Source organism: Equus asinus, chromosome 8 (assembly GCF_041296235.1).
Source record: "Equus asinus isolate D_3611 breed Donkey chromosome 8, EquAss-T2T_v2, whole genome shotgun sequence".
Taxonomy (NCBI): domain Eukaryota; kingdom Metazoa; phylum Chordata; class Mammalia; order Perissodactyla; family Equidae; genus Equus; species Equus asinus.
In genome coordinates, this window is record NC_091797.1 from 1,880,136 (window position 1) to 1,907,533 (window position 27,398).

The window sequence follows — 27,398 nt, forward strand, 5'->3', positions numbered from 1 at the left end:
TGTGAGGGACTGTAAAGCTTGCATGCTTACTGAACAAGTGTCTTTCTTTCATTAAAGAGGAAATGAAAGCTTTGCACATAAAGTAATTGGATTTCTTCCCTTTTTATTGCCTCGCTTGCAATAAAGCTTTAAATGATTGCAAAAACATTTTAGAATTGCAGGAAGAAAAAAATGTGTCCAGTTTACTACATGCCTGTAAAAGAACCTAAAATATGGTTTTCTGCCACAACTTACATACTCTTTATCAGCACAGTTACTTTAACAATGAGCAAGTAGTAAAAAGCTATTACAACTTCGGCTAGCTCCTTTTTCTTTTAAGCTTGAGGGCATCTTAGTATAGTTATTTAACTAACAAAATTAAGTTACTATCATCTTGTTATTGCTTTCTATAAGATAATAATTCTTATTTTAACTACTCACTTCTTTCTTTTTTTAAACTAGATAAAACAGTGAGAAGAGAGCAAAGTGTCTTGGGTGAAAGAATTGCCAGGACATTCTATACACTTAATTAGCACCAAGTAACAAAAATACTAGTTTCTGTACTCCTCAGATTCTTTTTTTAAGTAAAAATATGAGGTCTTGGTGAACAATGCAACTATAACTATCATAAATGCTGAAGAGAGTATAAATTGGTAGAATCACTTTGGGAAACTCTCTAGAAAACACGTACCCGTGACCCAGCATTTCCAGACTTGCATATGTACCCAATCAACTGTGGGTGTACGTTCACCAAGAGGCACGTACGAGAATGTTCACAGCAGCTTTATTCATCAAAGTCCTAAGCCAAAAACCACTCATGGTGACCACCAGTAGATTGGAAAATTAAGTAGGGTGCGTGTAGACAATAGAATAATACTTAGCAATAAGGAAAGAACACACAACAGCACGAATGAGTCTCACAGGCACAATGATAAGAGAAACCAGACACAGAAAGAGTATGGCTGTATGATTCATTTACGCAAAATTCAAAAGCAGACAAAACCCACCGACACCGACAGAAATCTGAATAGCGATTAACTCTGGGACAGTGCAGAGGTGCCCGGAACGTTCTGATAGTGATCTACGCACTGGTTGCACAAGTGTACAAATCTGTAAAAATTCACTTAAGACCTACGTTATACTCCAATAAAAAGGTTAAGAAATTTTTTAAAACTTCTGAAACTTCTATGAAGTCACAAAATGTCACTTTCAGATAGACATACATTCACGATATAATTACACAAGTTTTTAAAAATTCTCTTAATTTTCTCTTTAAAACAGAGAACATCTTGAAAAAAAGGGGGGAAATCCCCACAGCAATTTGAAGCGCTACCGAGAGTGACATGCGGCCACCCGGGTTTTACTGGGGAAAGGGAAGAGGAGTCCAACTCGGGACCCTGCGAGGACAGCCCAGCAGCTGCTGATTACTCCTGGAACGACCGTTCCCAGACGGGTCAGTAGCTCACTCACGCGGATAGTTCAGCCTATTTAAAAGAAGAAGAGTCTGGAGACTTAAATGCTTATTTAAGGATTGTTCCATAGTGGTGAAAAGCAGGCTGATGATAATGCCTACTCAGAAGAAAATAAACTCACTCACTCTATATAATTAAGTGGGAAAAAAATAACAAAAAATATCTGCTAGACTGTCCTAGATGGAAGTTCTCTCAGTGGCTCAAAATTACCTTGCATAACATAGGACATTTTCACAGTTTTTCTTTAGCCTCTGTACCAAGACATACCCTACCTACCACCATCAAATCAGTTTTCTCCTCCCTTTCTCCTCTTTACAAAGCTGATAATATCAATGATGACTTTTTCTCTACATTTTACTGTACAGAAAAGATATGAAAATCTATAAACAATTTATCCAACAGATATTGACTGTTTTTGGTAAATTACTATTTGGTGTGTAGCTTAGCTCAAGTTTACTTAATCAAAGGAAGATATTCTTTAAATTAGTTTTTCATGTTTTCACTTACATCATAATATTCTGTAGCCAACATGGCTCCAGAATTTCCTCCTTAACTACATCCCTTCACCTTCAAACACATGACAAACTATCAAGTAGAAAACCCATGAGATGAGAGAAGCTCAGAACTGAAGTAACCTCTTCCCGGAGCAGAAATCAAACAGAAAGGCAAAGCAGAGAGTGAAACCGAAGTCAACGCCCTACAGGGCCGATGGGCAGGGAATACAGAAGAACCGGGACTCTGAATCTAGTCCACTGCGTGAATCCAGGGCTGGGACAAGGCTTTGCGAAATGATCTTAAGTGGAGGCATGTTACTGCCAACTCAGCAGAATGCTCCTTTCTTATTGGCAGAATTTAGTTTTAAGTAGCAATATGTGTGGTGTCCTGTTTCAAAATGCTAGAAACATTAATATTGTTCTGATGTGGCTTTAACATATTCTGTTCCAATAAAAACTGGATCAAGGCTATTCCCGTTTAGTAGTTGATTAAACCCTCAGTTTATTAGGATAAACAGTTCTCACCATTTACCATCTGCGTCTAAGTAATTCTTTTTATTTTTTCATGTTTTCAAGTCATGTTATGCTTACTTTAGAAAGCATAAAAGATGAAAAGCTACGTTAAATATTTCAATAAGAATTGAAACACACAAAACTCAAATTTTAATTCCACATGTTGCTGGTTTTGACAGTATACATATACCTGAAATGGGCAGTATTCTTTGAATGAAATATCCATGTACATGGAACTTATCTATCTTGTAAATACTGATTCCAGATTTCAAATATCTCCCTAATAAATGGCTACTTCTGGTTCTCCTTATTCTTGCATCATTAAAGCATGATACTTTTTCAAACTCTGACAGCTCATAATTTTGTTGAGAGAATGATCATTTTCTTTGCTCCATAATTGCAAAAACAAAAAAATACATTACAAGAAAAGAATATGAGACTGTCACATGCTATGACATGGAGGAATCTCAAAAGCATTACACTAAGTGAAAGAAGCCAGTCACAAAATACCACGTGGTATAAAACACCACTTATATGAAACGTCCAGAATAGGCACATCCAGAGACAGAAAGATTAGTGGTTGCCATGGGGAGTGACTGCTAATTGCTATGGGGTTTCTTTTGGGGGTGATGAAAATTTTCTAAAATTGGACAGTGGTGATGGTTGTACAACTCTACTAATACAATAAAACCCAATAAATTGTACACGCTAATGGGTGAATTTTATAAAATGTGACATATCTCAGTAAAACTGTTATTTAAAAAATAATATGGTAGAAAAATTTACAATTGGAAAATGCCATCATCATGTTTTTTCCGCAAACGAAATAAAAAGACTACCATGATTATACTTCAACAGTAAATATTCCAGTCCAGTCTGAGGAACGCCAACACTCTCCCATTACCACAGATCTAGTGTCCTCGAGCCCAGCTCCTCTTCATCCCCCGAAAGAAAGAGGGTTAGGAAGCCAGAGAAGATTGAGGAGAGCACCTCTCCACCTCAACACCCCACCCCAAAAGCCAAGAGTACCTCCTGGATACCAACTGCTGAGAGAAATCTCTATTATAAGCTTTCTCTGCCCTGTTTTGTTTGCAAATGCATTTGGACGTGGCGAACCAGCATAAGATGAAAACCACAATAAGTGGCTATAAACAAGACTTGAATATATCCCATCAAATTTTAATGTACTAGCATATTTAAACACAGGATTTAGAAATGGGGGAAAGTGAAAACAATGGAGAAATGGGAATGGAAGAAACACCCACTGCCTGTGGTTCCTGAGCAGCAGGCCACAGATCTAACACGGTCACGTCAGCTATTTGGTGTGGGAACCATATTTTTTCAACTAAAAAGACAGTAAGCCATGGAGTTCTAAATTCAAATCCACAATGTATTCTCAATTTGCCATCACCAGTCACAACTTCTTTCTATAAAATGACAGGCACAGAGAGCAAATAACTTGAATCTGACAAACCGTCTATCGCATACAGACTGACATGAGCACCCCTAGGACCCATACTGTGGTAATGAGATACCCCTTCCCACTAAAAGGAAGCAGGGCTTCCAGTCAAATGGCAGATTACAGGTCTGGGGCAGGAAATGTACAAGAGAGCTTAAAACAATCATCCCACCAAACGTCAAAGAAATTATCCGACTGCTACATCAGAGAGACTCAGGAGCCAAACTGAAGGGGCTTCCCATCACAGGATAGTAACCGCAAAGGACAGAAACAAGCCATATATGTTTAATTCATACGTACTCAGTACCAATTTAATGAATTAGTATAATAAATAGATAATGAGACAAAAAGACCCTAAGTGGACACCAGTGAAGGGTACTAATGAATGAACTCATCATTCGGAAAACTGGTAAATTAAGAGAAAGAATCAAGCTGCCTCTCCTATATGAATTATACTACTAGGTAACCAAAACTAGTGGAAATATTTCTACCACTAAATGACAAAGAAACAATAAGGAGCAGGGCAAAGGGCGTAATAGGGCATATATGTATAGTGACGGATGGTAATTAGTCTTTGGTTGGTGAACATGATGTAGTCTACACAGAAATCAAAATACAATAAAGACCTGAAATTTATATAATATTACAAACCAATGTTACCTCAATTAAAAAAAAAGAAAATAGGGGCCGGCCCGGTGGCAGAGTGGTTAAGTTTGTACGTTCCACTTCAGCGGCCCGGGGTTTGCCAATTCGGATCCCGGGTACGGACATGGCACCGCTTGGCACGCCATGCTGTGGCAGGCGTCCCACACATAAAGTAGAGGAAGATGAGCACGGATGTTAGCTCAGGGCCAGTCTTCCTCAGCAAAAAAGAGGAGGACTGGCAGTAGTTAGCTCAGGGCTAATCGTCCTCAAAAACAAAAAACAAAAGAAAATAGAATTAGGATGTCACCATTTTGTAGCCCCTGATGAACTGCTGGAAACATGTATTGAGGTAAACGGGCTAACACTGCAAAAAGAGAGACCACCAGACATTATGCGGCTCCAATGGAAAAGTAATACCACCACAACAGTTAAGCTTAAAAAAGAAAATCAAGTGGGAATCCAATCAACTGCCTATTTATAGGAAATACAAACAACACAAGAACCATGGAGACGCAGATCAGCAAAATCCATTTCTGGGATTTGGTTCACAACAATCCGTGGAGAGAGCAAAGGCACGGCTGAAACAAGGCGGGCCGGAGCTGACGACTGCCGAGGCTGAGGAACAGGGGTGCATCCATTAGACAGCCATATAAATGTTGATAAAATGAAACTGTAAATATCTGGACTAAATGTACATTTACAAATACAATATACTTCAAGAAATAAATCCCAAAGATTTATGATCTTGTAACAAGGGGAAATTTATATAAATATTACAACAATCTTACCCTGACAATTAACTTTTTTTTTAAAGATTTTATAATGTAATTACAAACACCTGTTTCAAAGACAATTCTCAACATCCTTGGGTCTTCCAGAATGGGTCTACATGGGTCCCTTTACTCCCTTATGGACCTCAGAGGCTTGCACTTGGTTTTCTGGGAACTCCAGGCAGCCGGGAGGTGGGAAATACACATTAAACATTAAATTCATTTCCTGACCTCTGTTTACGATCAACGAGAGATGGAACCAGAGAGGATTTAAACTTTGTGAACATCTTTGAGAACTTAGATGGACAACAGTTACAAAGGGACAACTACAAAAACAAACAAAAAAGACGCAAAGAACACTGAGGAAGTCAGTGCCCAGACTGTCCGGCTGTCACTTGAAAGGACCTCTTCAACGGAGGCAGAGACTCTAGGCTGGAGGAGCTGTGGGGAAGAAGGCACGTCCCGTGTGCTGAGAGCACAGGCTCAGGCTACAGAGAAGGGGGAAGTCTGACCCTTCCCGTCACTGCAAGAGCCAGATTAGACAGACCAGCTCAGACCTCCGGAGATCAGCAGCCCAGCAGCAGCGAAGGAGATCCCTCCCAGGCACTTTCAAATCAATCAGGAAGGAGGCTGGCTTCCCCTTCCAGCAGTTAGTTCCAGAAAATTAAAGTTTACAAAGCTACAGAAATAAGGTCCTAAGGTGTGGTAAGAAAAAAGAGGGACACTGGACCTTTACCTACTCAAGAGCATCACAGAAGTTTGGCTTCACGAGGATCAGTGGTTGAGAAGCAGAGACAGTGGTAGGAGAATATCCCCTTGCTGCGTTTCCTCTCCTCTAGAGTCTACGTGTTAAACAACAAAATGTGGGCCACCCCAGAGCCGCTGAATCCACATCATCAGGAATGGAAGGATCCTTTCATAGTCTGAGAACCACTGCTGGGACCAGAATTAAGGGTCTGGGAATGGCGTCCTGTAACCAAAACCTACCTTTTGGTTGGGGGAGAGATGGAAGTGGGGGATTTGTTAGATTCAATGCAATGTCCATAAATCATCAATATATTGGAAATAGACATTTCCTAAATTTCCTTGAAAAATAAGTAAATGCATATTCATCATTAAAATCAAAGTACTAAATCTTTATAAACTCTTTACCAAGGCTATGAAGTTTCAAGTCTAATGACCCATTAAAATCTCTCTTGGGAGATAAAATATAGAGTTGGCATAATAAAGTCATTTTAGGCTTTTGACTAATATAAAGTAATGGTGGTGGGCAATGACTAAATATTACATTAATAACTTTTATTGGTAAAGACCTTATGCATTTGCAATGATTCTATGCACACCTGCACATGCAGGCAGGAATTTTTGTTCTGTTTATTCCTGTATCCCTACTACTATGTGTACAGTGACTGCTTAACAAATGTTTGTTGAGTGAATGAATGAGTGAATCTGATACAACAGCCCTTTGGAGTCTGACAAGACTATCCGTTAAAAAGCAAAGTAAAATGCACTAAAACAAAGAAGGCTTTCAATCCTCCTCCTCCGAGAAGCGGACGCTGGCTGATCTACTGTTACACACAGCACTCCACATCAAGCCTCCGTCATCTCTTGCTTGGACTGCAGCTCCGTCTCTCCTCCCTTCAATACATCTTACACTCCGCAGCCAGGATACCATCTTACTAAGTCACTGCTCAAATCAATGTACTTCCCTACCCTAAATCAGAAGCAATCCACAGCTTAACATGAAACTTCAGCTTCTCTCAAAATTATCTTTAATGTGTGGCACCCCATTATTGTTCTACACTCCAGTTAAACTGGACTATTCATTATCACCAAAATATGCCTTACAACGTCGAGCATCTTTTCATCCTCTTCCCTCTGCCTGTTGCCCTCTCCTCCTCCTCCCAAACAATCTCCCGAAGCTCATGTCAAATGTAACCACCTCCATGGAGACATTCCTAAGAACCCCAACACGCCAGCCCCCTCTGCTCCAAACCTGCACACTCTACACCGACCTCTCCTGTTGTACTCCATCAGCCGTTTGCTTAAGTTACTTGTTTTTGAGGAAGATTAGCCCTAAGCTAACATCCGCCACCAATCCTCCCGTTTTTGCTGAGGAAGACTGGCCCTAAGCTAACATCTGTGCCCACCTTGCTCTATTTTATGTGAGACACTGCTACAGCGTGGCTTGATGAGCAGTGTGTAGATCCACGCCTGGGATCCAAACTGGCAAACCCCAGGCTACTGAAGCAGAGCACACAATCTTAACCGCTGGACCACTAGGCCAGCCCCTAGAGTTAATTTTCATGTCATCCCCTTTCAATCACTTGCTCTTTCTGAATTTTAAGATTCTTGAGGGTGAGCTCTGTCTTCATCATTTTTATATTCCTTCCAATCCTTCCGTGTGCCTTGTACACTGAAAGCATGCTAATAGTTGCTAAATTCAATCCAGATATTTCCTCCCAGAAACCTTTCAGCGTCTTCTCTAAATCTCCTTCCCCCCTCCACACACACACCCCCCCACACACACACTCGCACACACGAGCACACACACACACTCACACTCACTCACTAGACATACGGATTCGAAACGGTGGTAGCATTCAGTCTACTTGAACCAAACTGTCCGACCAAATCCCTCTGAAAGTCACTTGTCTCAGCCTCACACTTAAACCACATAGAACGTCACAGCAGCTCACCAGCAACGCCCACTCAGGCCCACAGCACGTGCCACACAGTCAAGACGGGAGGGTGAGGGTGGGTGCGGACGAAGATGTCAGACAGCCTGCTCGGGGAACTGAGTTCAGGGAACATAGCGACACACCTGGCCTCCGCTGCGCCTGATTAAAGCTGTGCAGCTTACGAAGCTAAACGGGAAAGCATCAAACGACGCACGTTGTGGAGAGTGCTCGGCACAGAGGGAGAAACCAAGGGAGCACAGTGGCCTCTGCGAGGTCACTCACATTCACTGCTGTCAGAGGCCTCGCCGGAGTCTAAGGATGTGCACACAGGTAGTGACTATGAAGTGGTGACACCTGTTACGGTAAGACACACACAAAAACCATTGCACAGGCACCGGCCCCGTCGCGAGTGTTTGGGCTCGTACACTCTGCTTTGGCAGCCCGGGGTTCACCGGTTCAGGTCCTGGGCATGGACCTATGCACGACTCATCACGCCGTGCTGTGTGGCATCCCACGTAGAAGAACTAGAGTGACCCAACACTAGGATATGCAACTATGTACTGGGGCTTTGGGGAGAAAAAGGGAAAAAAAGAGGGAGATTGGCAACAGATGTTAGCTCAGGGCCAATCTTCCTCACCAAAGGGAAAAACATTCTGGGTACTTTTGGAGCAATACCTGAATCAAGATTGCTTATCACTGCTACCTGAAAAAAGAGTCCCCATCTGTTTCTCCAAATCCACAGCTAAGAACGTGAAATGCAGGAATAACAACGGGGGCCAGGCTGGTAGCAGGAGGCCACAAACCTAGGCAAGTAGAACTCTAAAAGGTAGAGACATCTATCCAGACAGCCGTCTCCAGCAGGCAACAAAACAGAAAGAGCTGCAATGCCCAAGGCCAGGGTTCCTGCACTGACACAGAATGACACTCTCCAACACAACCCGGCACCTCCCACGTGAGTGAGAGGCTTGTGCTTTCATCGCTGCATGTTTTACCCTCTTTCTGGTCAGACTTTCTCACTTTAAGACAAATGCCACCAGATGGATTAACGGATAAGAATGTAAAGAAAATGATCTTCAAGTTAAATAAGAAATAGGTTTTGAAATTTTTCTTGGAGATTTTGTGCACTTAGAATTCTTTTTTTTTAATTTTTTAAAAAAACAAGTATTACCAGAGAAAGCATACGTTAATCAATCGACAGCGCTACAAGGTTAGGATCCAAAGCGTAAGTCCTTCCCCAACAGTTTTTACTTTTGGGGGGTAGGACGGGAAATACGGAAAGGTGAAAACGATACCTCAAATTTTTGTATTTAGAAGTTCTATGTAATTAAGAAAACATAACATTAACCTTTAATGATTCTGAGTAGTCTATCACATCATGTGTAAATAGTTGGTGGAGAGAAGCATCTACTAGCCTTAGAGGTTTTCACTTAAACAAAATGCTATGTGAATACATCTGCATAACTTAAGCCTACCTTATTTTCAACTCATCACTGTCCCCACCTGTGAGCAGAGCATACAAACGGGAAGACGACACCGCCTGACCACACTTGTTAGTGTGGGTGCTCTCTGCTCAGCTGGACAGGCACTCTACAAGCCAAGACTTCCCCTTGCACACGACCACAGGTCTGCGCGACACACGGCCGTTACAGGCAAAATAAGCTAACGCCTAGTTTTGAAAGTTTAAAAATAATTTTTGAAACAGCATGACTACAAGAGAAGAGCTTGTAACTCAGATATACAGAATATTCAGCTAAAAGGTAGGCAAAGTAAACGCCGTAATTCATGAGTGCCGAAACATGTATCCACAAGAAAAACACGACAAGAAAACTGTTATACTACAAAATTCATTAAAATTGGCTTATAAAGATAAAATTGTAGATCTTTACAAAGTACCTTTTAAAAATTTGTTAACTTTTTAATTGTGGTAAAAAACATATCGTAAAATTTGCCTTCTTAACCATTTTTAAGTATGCAGTTCAGTAGCATTAAGTATGTTCACACTGCTGTGGAACCGTCACACCATCCACGTCCACAGCTCTTTTCACCTTGCACAACTGAAACTCTGTGCCCTCCAAACAGCAAGTGCCCGCTCCCTGCCGCAGCCCCTGGAACCACCGCTCTCCCTTCTGTCACAGGAACCTGACTACTCCAGGGACCTCCTGTGGGTAGAAGTGGAATTGTCCAGTATTTTCCTTTCATCACTGGCTTATCTTCCTCAGTATAATGTCCTCAAGGATCACTCATGTTGTGGGATGTGTCAGAACTTCCTTCCTGTCTAGGGCTGAATGATATTCCATTGCATGGATGGGCCACATTTTGCTTATCCCTTTGTGCACTGATGGGCATTCAGGCTGTTTCCCCTTTTTGGCTATTGTGAACAATGCTGCTGTGAATACAGGTGCGCAAATATCTGTTTGAGTCCCTGTTTTTAATTCTTTGGGGTATATACCCAGAAGTGAAATTGCTGGATCATGTGGTGATTCCATGTTTAATTTTTTGAAGAATCACTACACTGGTTAAGTTCGCACACTGCGCTTTGGCAGCCTGAGGTTCGCCAGTTCAGATCCCGAGTGCAAACCTACATACTCGTTAACAAGTCATGCTGTGCAAGATGCCCACATACAAAAAAGAGAAAGATGGGCACGGATGTTAGCTCAGGGCCAGTCTTCCTCAGCAAAAAGAGGACTGGTGGCAGATGTTAGCTAATCTTCCTCAAAAAAACAAAAAACAGGCATGTTCAGAATACATTACCTGCACAGTTTCCCGGGAACTTGTACAGATTTGAGAAAGGACTAACTACAATGGAGAGTGGAAACAGGTAACAGTCAGAGGCTGAAGGGCTCGGGCGCTTGGCCTCCGCTCTGCAGCAGTCACACGCAGTCACTTTTCACGTTTCCCGGTGTACAGGCCACCACTAAGTTTTGATAAAGCTGGAATCTTTCTTTTCTGCTTCCAGTTTTTCTAGCACCTCAATACCTTCAAATAAACGCAGTAACGTAGACAAATAATTATAAGTACCACAAAAGTAATATGCCAGAAGATGAATCAACAACAGAGTTTATGGCTATAGGGCCAATACTTTATGTGGCTCAAGTCTATGTATCTAATCAAATTTTTATCCCAACACTGTTCTGTTTTTGCCTCCAAACGCAGATGATTCTACTCAGACAGGAATTAGATGAAAAGATCTGTGATTTTAAAAGGTAAACTTGACTGAATAACTTCTAATTAAGAAAATGCCAATTTCTGTTTCAAGTGATCTTCTATTTTACCTCCCACTTACTGGCGTTATTGTAAACTTGTTGCACATACCTAACTGTATCATTTCCTTTCAGCATCTGAGAAAACTTCTGAGAAAAGGAGCTGCGTCTGCATGCAAAGGAAGCCTATTCTCACTGGTGCTCTCCAGAGAGTCTTGCCACCGACAGGCTGTGGTTCTCCTACTGAGACCCAGTTTCACGGATCTCGAAGGTGAAGCACCGATTCTGGAGTGAGGAGCAGTTCTGCACTCAGGAGACATCCAGCAGTGTCTGAAGACACTTTTGATGTTAGGACCGGTAGGAAGCTGCTGGACACGCTGCAAGACACAGGACATCCCCCACCATGTGCATCCCTAGTATCTAAAACAGTGCTTGGCATGCGGGAGATCCTCAAAACTGCCCACTAAATTAACAGATTTACATATGAAGAAGCTGAGGGTCAAAGTGGTCAGAAAGTCAGTTAAGCAGCAGAGCTGAGAATTGAATTAAATTCTTCTCACCAAGTCTGGCCTTCATCTTCCAGGAATTTGTTAATATTTTTCAAAAGACTCTGTAACAGTCCATATTCTTTGACTAAGCTATACTCGTTTTAAAAACTGATCTTAAGAAGTTACCACATAATTGCATACTGATTTCATTTTTCAATAAAAGTGATATTGAAATTCATTTCATTTCATTATTCAAAAGAGGGATAAATTTTAAGAAGAATCTTACTGTACTCAGAAGAAGATAAAATAAAATATAATACACCCATTCAACAGAATGTCATTAAAGATAGAAAAGCATACGTATATTTATCAATAAGAAAGGGCATTCAAGATATACTGTTAAATGACAGAGCAGCAGAGTAGGTTACAAAATAATATGTATAGTATGATCCCATGTGGATATACGTATATTTATAGGAAACAATTAGGAAGAATGACCATCAAACGTTAGTGAGAATTTTCCCTAAGTGGTGAGATCAGTGGTGATATTTTTTTTCTTTCTGTTTATGCACGTTTTCTAACTTCTCAAAAACATATATGGTTTGGGTATTACAAGGAGGTAAAAGAGACAGGCCATTAAAAATCAACTAGGTTTTTATCTACCCAGTCTCTTGGTTAAAAAATCAGTTTTGTATATGCACACACACATACGTATGTTCTCTATAAATACAGAAGTAGCTTGCATTAGCAGTAACTGAATACCTTTTCTCCTAAATTAGATTTTGTGTTTGAACAGGAAAAGAGCTGATTAAAGAGAATGGCAACTAAGGTGGGTGAGACACCAGTCTGCAGTAACAGGGACAACTCACTGAATAAAAACCAACTCTGCAGACTTCTGACAGCTACCTTTATAGCTGTATTCAGATGACTTTAGGAATCTGTCCCCATGTTCAGCATGTGGAATAAGTAAACTAAATTTAAAACTACTTATTGTCAGAAACATCTCGAGAGATGATCTAGGCAAAAGCTGTCATTAATAAACGAAGTAAAGCAGGTTCTGGGCAGTAAGTGACTTTGGCAAGGAGACAATTAACCACAGGGCTCAAACCTGGCTCTCCTCCTGCCCCTGCCTCGCCCAGTGCAACCAGTTCTCAGCTGTGGACGAGGAGAAGGGAAGTACGTCAACAAACTCCGCCAGCTATTTTTGTAAACAGTTTTACTAGAACACATTCCTTCACTGCTTTGTGCTACAAAGAGTTGAGTAGTTGTGAAAGACACCCATAGTCTACAGCTTAAAATATTTACTACCTGGTTCTTTACAGAAGAAAGTTTGCAGACCCATACACTAAAGGTTTCTTAGCATACAATTCAGAAGTTTTGGAACTTAACCCATAAAAACTAATTTAATAGGTTGTAACAAATAGCAATAAAACCAGAAACATAATAAAAGGTTTAACTCCTCCACCAAAAATAATTGACTATTTGTCCACTTTCCATGTTTTTATATGCACAAATTTCAGAAAAGAAAAACTATAAAATGTACAACCTTCCAGAGGGGAAATTAAGATCTGATTATAGAGGGCCAGCCCAGTGGCACAGTGGTTAAGTTCACACGTTCCACTTCGGGGGCCCAGGGCTCACCGGTTCGGATCCCGGGTGTGGACATGGCACTGCTTGGCAAGCCACGCCGTAGCAGGTGTCCCACATATAAAGTAGAGGAAGATGGACACAGATGTTAGCTCAGGGCCAGTCTTCCTCAGCAAAAACTAAGAGGAGGACTGGCAGGAGATGTTGGCTCAGTGCTAATCTTCCTCAAAAACAAAAAAAGGTCTGATTTTATAAACTGAAAGAGAACTAATGTACATTTGTTTAATAAAGTACTTCTCACCTACATCAACATATTTATAAACCACTGGCCACTTGGGAGACAGCCTAGTAGATAAACCTAAACTAAGTGAATGAGAAATGTCAAACATACCACAGAATATTTTAGAAAAACTCAAATTTTTACACAATGCTTCAGCAGAACATCCAAAGCACAAAAAAGACACATCCATTTAAATGTCGAAAGCATCTGCCTAATACTTTGATTCATTAAATTTTTAAGTTTTACCTTTCCCTTCCGAAAAAAGAAAGTAAACCTGGCTCCAGCTGACCTCGTTAGTAATAGGAGCTCATGCACCACAAAAACAGAAACCTCGGTGAGACTTAAGTACCAAATACAATTTAAACAAAAGTAGAGCAATGTCAGCAACACGGTGGCATGAGCTGTTCCCTTTGCCTCTCCCCTCTGAAGTACAACTAAATGGACATTCACTGACCAGCAGAGGATGCCACACAGCACAGGAGCAGCCTGAGAGATTCGTGCAGCTACATGTCCGAAGGTGGGGGGCCTGGGTCCCCAGGAAGCCGTGGAGACAGGCGAACACTGCTCTTGCCTGCAGCAGCCGTGAGCCAGGTCACGAGAACTCACACACAGGTTGCTGCGACTCTGAGAGGAGGTGGGGTCCACCCAGACCGTGGTGAACGCAATCCTGGCCCACGGGAGTGCGCACCATGCCGCCGTGGCCCCGCCAGAGGGAACGTGCCTCGGCAAGACTTTAAGAAGAGGCGCCAGCCCTGCACACACAGCAAACGCTTTCCAGGCTTGCGGGAGCGTGCCACGTGCCGCCGCGGCCCCACCAGAGGGAATGCACCTCGGCATGACTTTAAGAAGAGCTGGCGGCAGACTGCACATGCACTTGAATGCTTTCCTGGCCTGCAGGAACACTGACTGAACCAGCACAACTTCCAGCAGACGGGGTGGAATCAGAAACACAGCTCCTGCTTTCCCCCGGCGGCAGGTGGAGCTGCAACGTGACACCACCCCAAACACCACGAATGCACCAGCAAAGGGTCAGCTCATCAAGCACTGAAGAACTACAGTGACACTTCAGAGCAGAAGGAAAATGACAAGTCTCAGGAAACGGAGACTGAAGTCACAGAAACTTACAAATGACTAGGTGACTGTCATAAAGAAACTCAACAAGTTACAAGAAAACTCAGAAAGACAGTTCGGTGAGCTCAGGAATAAAATTGAGAAGAAGGAATGAATACTTCACAAAAGAGACTGAAACTATAAAAAAAAAAAAAAGCAGAAATTCTGGATAAGAAGAACACAATTAATGAGATGAAAAATAATCTAGGATCCTCAGAAAGTAGAGCTGATGTTATGGAGGACAGAGTTAGTGATTTAGAGAAGAGAAATGTAGAAACGCTTCAGGTGGAAGAGAGAGAACTGACATTTTTTTTTAAATGAAGGAATTCTTCGAGAAATATCTGACTCAATTAGGAAAAGCAACATAAGGATTATAGGTATTCCAGAGGAAGAAGGAAGGGAAAAAGGAGCAGAGAGTTTGTTCAAAGAAATAATAGCTGAGAACTTCCCAGAGCTGGGGAAGGAACTGGAATTACAAGTACATAAAGCCAAGAGATCTCCTAATTACATCAATGCAAAAATATCTTCTCCAAGGCAAACAGTAAAACTGGCAAAAGTCAAGGAAAAAATATTAAGAGCAGCAAGGCAGAAGAAAATAATCTACAAAGGAACCCCTTTTAAAGCTTTCAGTGGATTTCTCAGCAGAAACCTCACAGGCTAGGAGAGAATGGAATTCAATATTCAAAATACTGAAAGACAAAAACTTCAGCCAAGAAGACTATCCAGCAAAACTATCCTTCAGATACGATGGAGAAATAAAAGCTTTCCCAGATAAACAAAAGCTGAGGGAGTTCATCTGCCACTAGACTTCTCTTACAAAAAAATGATAAAGGAAGCCCTCATACCTGAAACAAAAAGGCAAAGGTCTACAAAGCACTGAGCAAGGAGACAGACAAAATCAGAAAACTGTAGCTCTCCATCAGAACAGGACAGCAAACAATTATAATATAAAAGATAAAGGGAAGGAAAGCATCAAAAATAACTATAAACACTTCAATTTAGTCACAAACTGACAACAAAAAACAATAATTTGTGAAAACAATACCTCAGAAGGGGAAGAGGTATGGGATGGAAGCTGGTTAGGTTAAGGAAGATAAAAGGCTATCATAAAATGGACTATCTCATCTACAAGATGTTTTACACAAACCTCATGGTAACCACTAAACAAAAAATCAGAGCAGAGTCACAATTCGTAAAGAGAAAAAATCCCAGAAAACCACCAAACTGAAATGGCAGTCAGAAGTAACAGAGAAGAGAAACAGTGGAAATACAGAACAACCGGAAAACAAGGAATAAAATGGCAATATTAAGCCCTCATACAACAACAATCACTCTAAACGTAAATAGATTGAATTCTCCCATCAAAAGACACAGTGGATGGATGGATTAAAAAACAAGACCCAATAATATGCTACCTCCAGAAAACACATCCCAGCTCCAATGACAAACAGGCTCAGAGTGAAGGGATGGAAGATGATACTCCAAGCTAACGGCAAACAAAAGAAAGCAGGTGTGGCCAGATTTACGTCAGACAACTCAGACTCCAAGAGAAAGAAGACAATGAGAGACAAAGACAGGCCGTACATAATGATAAAAGGGACACTCCACCAAGAGGACGTAACACTTATGAATACATATGCACCTAATACAGGAGGCACCAAAGTACATAAAGGAAACAATAACAGACCTAAAGGGAGAAAATGACAGTAACAAAATAATAGTAGGGGACCTCAACACCCCAGTTACATCAATGGACACATCATCCAGACGAAAAGTCAACATGGAAACAGTGGAATTAAATGAAACACTAGACTAGACGGGCTTAATAGACATACAGAAAACACTTCATCCAAAAACAGCAGAACACACATTCTTCTCAAGTGCATATCGAACATTCTCAAGGATAGACCATACGTTGGGAAACAAAGCAAGCCTCAATAAATTTAAGACGATTGAAATCTTAGCAAACATTTTTCTGACCACAATGCTATGAAACTAGAAATCAACTACAGGAAAAAACCTGGGAAAGTCACAAATATGTGGAGACTAAACAACATGTTACTAAACAACCAATGGATCAGTGATGAAGAAATCAAAAGGGAAATCTAAAAATACCTGGAGACAAATGAAAATGAAAATACAACATACCAATTCTTGTGGAATGGAGCAAAAGCAGTTCTAAAAGGGAAATTCATAGCAATACAGGCCCACCTCAACAAACAACAAAAATCTCAAATAAGCAATCTCAAATTACGCCCAAGGAAACTAGAGAAAGAAGAATAAACACAGCCCAAAGTCGGCAGAAGGAGAGAAATAATAAAAATCAGAGCAGAAATAAATTAGAAACTAAAAAAACAGTAGAAAGTATCAATGAAACTAAGAGCTGGTTCTTCGAGAAGATAAAACTGACAAACTCTTATAGCCAGATTCACTAATAAAAAAAGAAAGGGATCAAATAAATGAAATTAGAAATGAAAGAGGAGAAATTACAATGGAAACTGCAGAAATACTGGCCCAAAAACAGACATACAGATCAATGGAACAGAATTGAAAGCCAGAAATCAACCACACATCTACGGACAGTTAATCTTTGAGAAAGGAGTAAAAAACATACAATGGAGAAAGGAAGTATCTTCAATAAATGGTGCTGGGAAAACTCGACAGCCACATGCAAAAGAATCAAAGTAGACCACTATCTTACACCACACACAAAAATTAACTCAGAATGGATTAAGGACTTGAATTTAAGACATGAAACCATAAAACTCCTAGAAGAAAATATAGACAGAACACTCTTTGACATTGGTCTTAGCAGCATCTTTTCGAATACTGCGTCTACTCAGGCAAGAGAAACAAAGGAAAAAATAAACAAGTGGGACTACACCAGACTAAAGAGCTTCTGCAAGGCAAGGGAAACCAGGAACAAAACAAAAAGACAACCTATTAACTGGGACAAAATGTTTGCAAGTCATATATCCGACAAGAGGTTAATCTCCACAATATATAAAGAACTCATACAACTCAACAACAAAAAGACAAACAACAGGATCAAAAAATGTGCAGAGGGTATGTATGAACAGATATTTTTCCAAAGAAGATATACAGATGGCCAACAGGCACATGAAAAGATGTTCAACATCATGAATTATTAGGGAAGCAAATCAAAACTACAATGAAATAGCACCTCACACCCATCAGAATGGCTATAATTAACAAGAGAAAAAATAACAAATGTTGGAGAGGATGCGGAGAAAAGGGAACCCACATTCACTGCTAGCTGGAATGCAAACTGGTAGAGCCATTATGGAAAACAGTACGGGGATTTCTCAAAAAATTAAAAATAGAAATAACATACCATCCAGCTATCCCACTACTGGGTATTTCTCCAAAGAACTTGAAATCAACAGTTCAATTGTTGTTGAATGCTCTCATCTTCATTGCAGCATTACTCACAATAGCCAAGAAATGGATGCACCCAAGTGCTGATGAATGGATAAAGAAGAGGTGATATATATATACAATGCAGTACTACTCAGCCACAAAAAAAGACAAAATCGTCCCATTTGCAACAACATGGATGGACTTTGAAAGTATGATATTAAGCAAAATAAGCCAGACAGAGAAAGTCAAACACTGCATGATTTCACTCATATGTGGAAGATAAATAAAAACATGGATAAAGAGAACAGATTAGTAGTTACCAGAGGGGAAAGGAGTTAGGGTGGGTACAGGTAAAGGGGCACATATGTAGAGTGACGGATAAAAATTAGACTATTGGCAGTGGACAGGAATCAGTCCATACAGGAACTGATAATTAATAATGTGCACCTGAAATTATACAACGTTAGAAACTACTATGACCTCAATAAAATAGTTAGGAAAAAAAATAGTAGTAGACTGCACAAGGAAACTAGGTTATTTACAGAAGGAAGAAGCCCCTACTAGAAGCTAACAAATCACTAAAAGTTATTCCACAAGCTAGGATGGGGTTATATTTAACACACAGTTCTTTTTTAGGGAACTCTGGACAGTTGATTATAAAATGATGTAGAACATACAACAGGACTAAAAATTGCAACAAGAAAGGCTCCAGAAGACACACACACAAGCTTGGGACTTAAATCAGAAGACCTGGGTTCAAAAGACCTGGGTTCAAACCCCTGGGCTGCCACCAACTGTTAACACTGAGCAAGTCACTTCTTAGTGACTTAGGGGTCCTTCTAGGATTTAATTTATCTCTTTATAAAATAAGGGATTTGTCCTGGAGTAGTAAGGTTCCTCTTCCAACCCCCAAATTACTATTTTTAAGTAGCCATTTATTAATCCACTGTTGTGTGTCAAGAACCATACTGATGACTTTAGTTACTTGTGGAAATAAGCGGGCTGAGAAAAAGTATTCTAGAATAAGTAACCGCTATCAAGCATCACTCTTTTGAACATGTGAAGAGACATGATATGAAGTTTAAAAAATAAATTAAATCCTTATTTTTCCAAACCAGACTCCATAAATTCTCCAACTAAAGTAGGTGACATTAGGCAAATCATCTATTCTCTCTGAATCTTGGCCCCTACAAAACGGGACCAACAACAACCTTGTAGTTTTTGTGAGGAATAAAGAACACCTTTGGGTGAAAAGTTGAAAGCTTCCCTTTGATGTTAGGAATAAGACAAGGATGTCCTCTGTCACTGATTCAAAAACCAGAGACAAAAAGAACAATAAAACCAGCCACACTAAAGTCACAGAGATAAGATATTTGCAAACACCTAACCGGAGAAGGACTAGTGTCCTCCGGGTGTGTGTACGTGTACAGACTGTTACAAATCAATAAGGAAAAGGTAAGCAAACCAATCGAAAAATAGGCAACAGATCTGAGTCAGAACTCCAAAGGAGAAAATCCAAATGGGCAATTTTAATGTCCACTTAAGCCAGTTAAATATTAAATATTAAAATATTATGATACCATTACATATCCCCAGACTACAAATAATAAAATCTCTGACAATATCACATGTTGTAAAGAACAGCATGACCAGAATACATTTGTTATACATTTTCAAAAGTAAGTTTGACATTATCTAGTAAAGGTCAAGATACAGGTGCTTCGTGATCCAACACGTCCATCTGAACACACCCTACAGGCAGGCACGGTTAGACGCATGTACTAGAGCCCTCACAGCAGCACTACTTACAAGAGCTGAAGCCTGGACAGGATCCCAGTGTCCATGAGCAGTGGAAGGGAGAAATAAAGTAAGGGACATATGGAAGACTACAAAACATTTAACTGAATAGGCTCTAACTATATACAACACGACTGACCCTTACAAACAAAATGTTGACTGACAAAAGCAAACCACAAAAGAACATTTGTGGTCTTATTTCATCCACATGTTCAAAAAAAGGGAGAAAAACCACGTTATTTAGAAATACACACAGAGACGGTAAACCTTATTTCTAAAGTGTAAGGAAACAATTATCTCTGGGGAGAAGGGAAGTGATTTTGGATGGGAAGGGTCGGGGGGCGGCCAGCTTCTGGGTGCTGGCCCCCTTCTAGTTCCTGACTTAGGAAATACACAGGTGGTCACTTTCCCCTAAGTTCTATATGCACAACTGCACTCAAGCTGTGCACCATAACGGTCCTGGCAAACAGCTGCCAGTCAACAACACCAACTCTTACTAAGGATGATGATATTATTCTGACTACTATTGCTATTATTTTCACTGATATCACTCCTCTGTAATACATATGAAATACGCATATGAAATAGACATTTACTACGAATATATGCCCCCTGAAAATCTCAGCTCGGAGAGACCGTAAAGAAAGAGGCCCACATGTGAAGTAAGGCTTCTTCACTTGTGCTATCTTCTTTCAGGCTCCCTCCCCACTGCTATCCCGTTGGACCCATCTTTCTCATGCACTCTGCACGACCGTGCCCACGAACTCCCACAGGAACTTAAGTCCCCCTGTGAGGACGTCCTCCAGCGAGGCTCTCTGCAGGCTGAGCAAGAACAACAGAGGTGGCGTGGACGGGATTTAACAAAACCTCCGTGCTGACAGGAAACAGTGAGGAAAAGCACTGATTCCTCGCTGTTCACACAGCGGAACTGCTCCCCGGGCTCCCCATCCAGACAGCGCTCCATTCTCAGGGAGCTGCTGCAGCCCCTTTCCCCAGCAGGCAACAGAAGGCAAGGTTTACGTGCAAGGCTGAGGGACACACAGGTCACCACATCAAATGCTCACTATGTTTTAATGGTAAATTTTTATTTTTTGTGAGGAAGATTCCCCCAACATCCATTGGAATTTTCCTCTTTTTTTTTTTGCTTGAGGAAGGTTCGCCCTGAGCTGACATCTGTGCCCATTCTCCTCTACGTTGTATGTGGGATGCCTCCACAGCATGGCTAATGAGTGGAGCAAGTCCACGGCTGGGATCTGAAACCGCAAATCTGGGCTGCCAAAGCAGAGCACGCAGAACTTTAACCACTCAGCCACAGCGCCAGCCGCCAAATATTTTTTTTTAAGAGAGAAAGTATACAATGTTTTAAAAGTGGTTAAATTTAAATCTTGCCAAGTAGAACAATAAGGTATTACATAAACACTTTATATTGATATTTCCAATTTTTGGAAACAAAAGATATAAAACCTACTAGGAATTTTTAAATCCCCCTGTAATCAAGCAGGAAACTCTAAGAGCTTTCACTTACAGCTTCTTACCGAGGCATGCTAAAGTGAAAGTTAAGAGAAGAGAATTAAAGCTATTTAAGCAATCAGCTTAGAATTACCAACTTAATCACTCTTTTAAAAAAGTATTTTAACATTTAGCATCTAAAATTAATTTGGTGAAAGGTAAGAATTCAGTAAACTATCATTAAAAGAAGTAGTGATAGTCAAAGAAGCTAACTTTAACCACTAAGTATTTCAAAACAGTATTTCAAAGAATTCCACTTAGCCAGAGTCTCACAGTCTTCAGTATTTGATGAATTAATTAGAAATAAATTGCAGTTTATTAATTGTTCTGCATGACCTTGCAATCAGGACACTAACAGGAATTATAAGATGAAAAACATCAATGAATCAGTGTACATGTATTTATTCTAAACATCCACCATGTACAAGAAACCGCGCAGGACTTGGTTTCCACCCGACTGATGCAAAACCTCTATGCACCCGTGCGCGGGAAAGATGTGCGCTAACCACACCTGCACACAGGATGTCAGCTAACCAGCCCTGCGCACCTGCGCAAGGGAAGGACATTAGCTAACCGCATGAGTAACAACGATGAGGCAGGAAGGAAGCAAACCAAGTGGGTGACAGTGTCAGAACTTTGAGGACGGGGCATCGTGTCCAGCAGGGATGCTTAGAAGGGCTTCATGAGAAAGGTGGAATGAGTCTGCTTTAGGTAGGAGTTGGGGAGAGGAAAGGACATTCTTGGCAAAGCAATTTAGTGAACAGAGAGATGGAAAGTAAGTTAGGTGACCAGGGACAAGTGTGACCACTATGAAGAACAGAGGGAGAAGGCTAGGAAGGGAGGTAGGGTCCGATGGTGGGTGGCTGTGATTGCAGGAAGGACCGAGGAGCCTGCATCAGTGCATCTGAAGCGCTAAGGCACGTGTGTAACCCTCGGAAGGTAGAGACTGTTCTAACAGACGACAGAGAAAGAACCAGGATATACCGGTATGTACACTGTAAATGGATACACTCTGTAGTATGTAAGTCATGCCTTATCCGATAAAGTCAATTTTTAAAATGCCAACAACCGAAGTGCTGGATGCTCCCTTTCCTGACAATTCCCCTCCCATGCGTCTATACTTGTACGATGAAATGTACCTGAAGCCAGGTCACTATAATTACTTACCCAATCCCTTTACAAGACCCTAAAGTGCTCTCTACCTCTAGCTTGCCTAATCACGTCTCTCCTGCATGTCATGGCCAAATAACCTTCCAGAACAACCCTTTTTGAATTAGGTGTGTCATCCGCTTTAGAAACTCTGAAATGCTGCCCACAGCCCTTCTGCCAAAAATGAATCAACTTGGACTTGAAGGACCTCTATAATCTGAGCTTGATCTACCATTCTGGTCCCATTTTTCACTACTTTCTACACAGACTCCTATCTTTCTTCAAACTCCACTCCTCACTATTTTTCTAAACATGGCTTGCCCGTTCCCGGTTTCCACGTCTGTCCTCAGGCATTCCCCCGACTGATGACGCCGGCCTCCCCGGCCCTCCCTGCGTGGCGCCACACAGCTGGAATACTCTGTGCAGCATGCAGTCCTGTCCAAGGCCCTTCGGGGAGGACCCTCACCCTCTGAACTTCCACGGAGGCTGAGCGAGTGTGAAAGCTAACAACACCCTCTTTGGGTCCTTAACACGAGCGCCCTTGTCCTTGAGGAGCTCACGTGACCTCCACACACAAACGTGATGACAAGTCGTAAAGGACATGCTAGGAGGACGCTCAGCACTCGGCAGGCATCCAACAAACACTTACGGAAGGAACGGTTATGTGCCTATCGTAAATATCCCCGAAGTCATTCACAAGTAAACGAATAAGGCGGCAATCTTAACAGATTTTAAAAAGGAATTTTACCTTTTCAGTTGTGAGAGGTTTTGCAGGCTTTTCTGGCTCCTTTTCTCTCTTTTTCTCTTCTTTTTTTTTTTCCTTTTCTTTCTAAAACACAGCCCAAAGTTTTGATAAGTTTACTTTTTAAAAATGTCAGCTCTTAGCACATTTTTATTTTATTAGTTTGAGTCACCATTTGAGAAAGGTATAAATATTCAGTGATGGCAACATCCAGTGACACTGAAATATAAAAGTAAACACAGAAAATTCATACTCTCATTGAGGTTACATGTTAACACATCTTTTCTTAAAAAAATGAGACCCCTATTCAATAAATTCTCACTGCATCTTTACATATGGCTTCCCAATAGTAACCATAAAGTTGAAATCTGAATAAGTAAACTAACTGATGGAACAGAATTCCTCATGGCACAGATGAAGACAGATTATAACATGTCAACAGGAGGAGAAAAGAGTAAAATCGCTTCAATTTTTTAAAATATCACAAAATATTTTCGGTCCATTACTATAGTGTTGTGATTATAAAAAGGGCAAATACAATAATTTTCTCATGAAGAAAATGTTAAAGATGCTTGAGGACCAGAGCCAGCTGCCTAGTTAGTGAACTTAATTCAATCCAGTCTGGGTAAACTATACTGGTAATACAATGTTCACAATTTGGATTTCCAAGAAAGATGAAACAGGACACAATATTATAAACCTAAGGGCCACGGAAATACCAAGAAGGAAACAAGAATAAAGACTAAGCAAAGAGTACTCATCAGGCATTTAGAGGGAAGAGATGCCAGAAACCTAGAATGGGATGACAACTGAACTGAGCACTGCCCCAGACCTCAGCGTCCCGGCAGCAGACACGAAAAGAGATGCTGACGACCCTAGGAAAGGCAGAATAACACACACACAAAACTCAATCAAAAGGCCCAAAGGCTGTGTTCGCACCTGTGCCTTTAAAATGGTGTTCGACACAGCCTCTCTCAAGAGCAGACTTTTTGCTATTTGTAAATCTGGGAAGATAACACTGGCAATTCCTAGGCCATAACACAAGAGATGGAATAAAAGCTCCCATGGGCCAGGCACTGTGATGAGCACCTTACTGTCTATTTCATTTTTACAATGACTGTTGCTGAAAAACTCAGTTAAGTTCGGTGCGCTCTGCTGTGGCGGCTGGGTTCGGTTCCTGGGCGTGGACCTGTACCGCTCCTCGGTGGCCACGCTGTGGTGGCGACCCACATACAAAACAGACTAGGAAGACTGGCACGGAGGTTAGCTCAGGGCGAACTTCCCTTAGCAAAAAAGGAAGTCACTGTTCTTGTTCTACAAATGAAGAAACAGGGGCCGGCCCGGTGACGCAGTGGCTAAGTTCGCACGTTCCACTTCTCAGCAGCCCAGGGTTCGCCAGTTCAGATCCCGGGTGCGGACATGGCACCACTTGGCAAAGCCATGACATGGCAGGCATCCCACATATAAAGTAGAGGAAGATGGGCACAGATGTTAGCTCAGGGCCAGTCTTCCTTAGCAAAAAGAGGAGGAGTGGCAGTAGTAAGCTCAGGGCTAATCTTCCTCAAAAAAAAAAAAAAGAAAACACAAATGAAGAAACGAAACCTTAGGAAAGTAATGCACAAAGCAACACAGCTCATCTAGCGGCAGGGCCGAGGGGGGCAGGGCAGAGAGGCAACCAAGCCCAGCTCGAGTCTCAGCACTCATGGCTGCAAGTGGAGCATAGCTGCTCATCATCATGCTCTTCTTCCTTAGAGCAGCCAGTATTTACTGAACCCAACTAGGTGCCAGACACCATTCTGACCCATTTAATTCTCACAACCACTTCACGCACTAAGTAATATTACCCCTGCTTTATAAGTGAATAAATGAGATGTGCAAAAATCCTTTAGATACGATCTTTCTAGACATTATCAGTCCAGTTTAGCAAAGAAGCGGCGTGATGGACCATCCTCACTAACATGCATCCTCCTGCATTAGCAGCAGCAGTGAGCGGACGTCAGTCACAGCAGCGGCGCACTGCAGCAGAACCTCAGCACAGCGACCTCCTCTCCTCCACTAGACTGCAAGCTCCTTGGGGGCAGGGGCTCTGTCTTATCTGTCTTTGTATCCCCACATCTAGCACACCACTTATCGAGGAGTAGATACAGAAAAAGGGTTGCCTGAAAGAATGTCTCAAACTAATTCGTTAAGGTCTTTATAACAAAAGAAAAAAGGTAAAGAGCCAAAAAAAATTAAAACCCTCAAATATCTGTAGGGATGGCTTTAAAAATCCATAATGATAGTATCATGCACCCTAACTCACCTACCCCCAGCACATTCTAACAATCACTGATGATTTTATACTACACATAGCGTATCTGTATGATGGGTACTATTGTGTAAAAAAACAAACTACATGAATTTTGTTCAAGTGCTTGTAACAACTGAACGATAGGAAAACACATTTTTAATCAAAGACTTTCCTAATAAGTCAAAAGAATTCAACAGCAACTATAAAAAAGTTCCTGCAAGTATAAGGTAGTAACGGAAACAACAAAAAACTAATTGCTTCTTAAATGTTGAGATCTATCTATGGTACCAATAAATCAGTCATTCTGAAATTAAATATAGATTAAAGCCCTTTAATCCTACCTGTGGCAAAGGAAAATATTCCAGAAACTGCTGTATTTAACACATTTAACATAACTATTACAGCACTCTCACATTAGGGCACATTATGAAAGCAAGGTCATTTACCCCTGAGCACTACACAATGCAGCTGCGACAACACTGCCGTACCTCCAACTTGTTTTTCTCAGCAGCAGCTTGTAGAGAAGGAGAGGATACCAAAGGCTGAAGAGGAGCATCAGAAGAGGAAATCTGTGAAGGCAGATGAAAAGTCAGGAGAAAAAACAAGGAGGTAATCAGAACTGATAGGCACAGGAAAGAAACAAAAGCCCATGTATTTCTGAAACACAGAAGCACTGAGAAGTATGTTAAAGGGAAACAATGCATCAAGAAAAAAGTATTGCTTCTTAAAATTTCCATGTGAAATTTCTGAAAGTATCTATTAAAGAATAGCGTATGACTTTAAATGGATTTCACTAGGATATAAAATTTAAATGTACTCAGACAAGATCATACCAAAAGGATTTGAAAAATAATGACGGTTTTTCCAATGGTTCACTTTTAGTCAATGTTACTACTGAAATACTAACGCTCTGAAGTATGAAGATACATTGTTCCAAGCAGGAGGTGAACACAAATGAGTTTATTTTTACTTATAACAACTGTTTTAAGAATGGAAAATAAAACAGAGCTGAAATAGTAAAAGTTAAAGTTTTAATCAACTGTTTAAGAAAACAGAAAAAAGGCTTGGAGAAAAAAAGAGTGGATTAACATAACATAACAGCTGAGCAACACATGGACCTATAAAGCAACTGATACACCTCCTTCTTTAAGATCAGTTAACACAAACACCATTCCAGGGCTGTATTTGCTGAATTACCCCAAAGCATTCTAAGACAGCTATATATGAAGCAGAGGCAACTTACACATGAAAATGGCTTTCATCTAAAAGCCTTTTCACACATCTTCCTACCCAACTTCTACATGCGTAATCACTTTAATGGAAGCATTATCTTCCTGCTCTCCTTACTGCCAAAATACAATTGAAACACGTTTACAGAATGCGCAGTAGACCTCCGGAGCCATAAAACTGACGTCTCTATATTGCCCTATCATATCAATAGTGCTTGTGAGGAATTTTTAAAAACAAAAGGTGCTATTATAGAAAGGTCATCATGTAAAGTCAAAATAACATTGTGAGATGACAAGTCCTCAATCTGCTTGTTATTAACTTAGTTACAGCTGTAATTCTTGAATCACAACCCAAGAGCACAAACTTAAGGGGTCTTTTCCTTACACACTGTTTGTCGGCTCTGTTACAGTTTTGCAAACCAGCCACTCAGTTTACTAATGAAAACTACACATAGAAAAAATGTCTAAAAAGTCAAACTGTGCCTGAAAGGCTGGCTTCAAGGCTGATTTATCCTGTTGGACATTTACTTGCCAGAGATCTTTAATTGCACTTTATGCAGACAACAAAAGACAAAAAAGCACATAAAATCACTTAAAATGAGAACCTTACTGTATCACAAAGA

The 27,398-nt window shown here is 40.9% G+C and overlaps 1 protein-coding gene across 8 annotated transcripts in view; it reads right to left on the reverse strand.

Annotated features, from left to right (window-relative positions):
• SMAP1 (small ArfGAP 1) overlaps positions 1–27,398 on the reverse strand; it is a 161,699-nt gene that overhangs the window by 44,572 nt on the left and 89,729 nt on the right. For 4 of the 8 annotated variants that reach the window (XM_044776978.2, XM_070514611.1, XM_070514612.1 and 1 more), the window contains 2 exons: positions 26,035–26,115; positions 23,263–23,343 (listed from right to left, as the gene is read on the reverse strand). The exons of 1 other annotated variant lie outside the window; for it this stretch is intronic. In XM_044776978.2, the coding sequence (XP_044632913.1) occupies positions 23,263–23,343; positions 26,035–26,115 (162 nt within the window). The remainder of the gene's footprint in view (positions 1–23,262; positions 23,344–26,034; positions 26,116–27,398) is intronic. 3 more of the 8 variants (XM_044776979.2, XM_070514614.1, XM_070514610.1) reach the window with 2 other exon arrangements.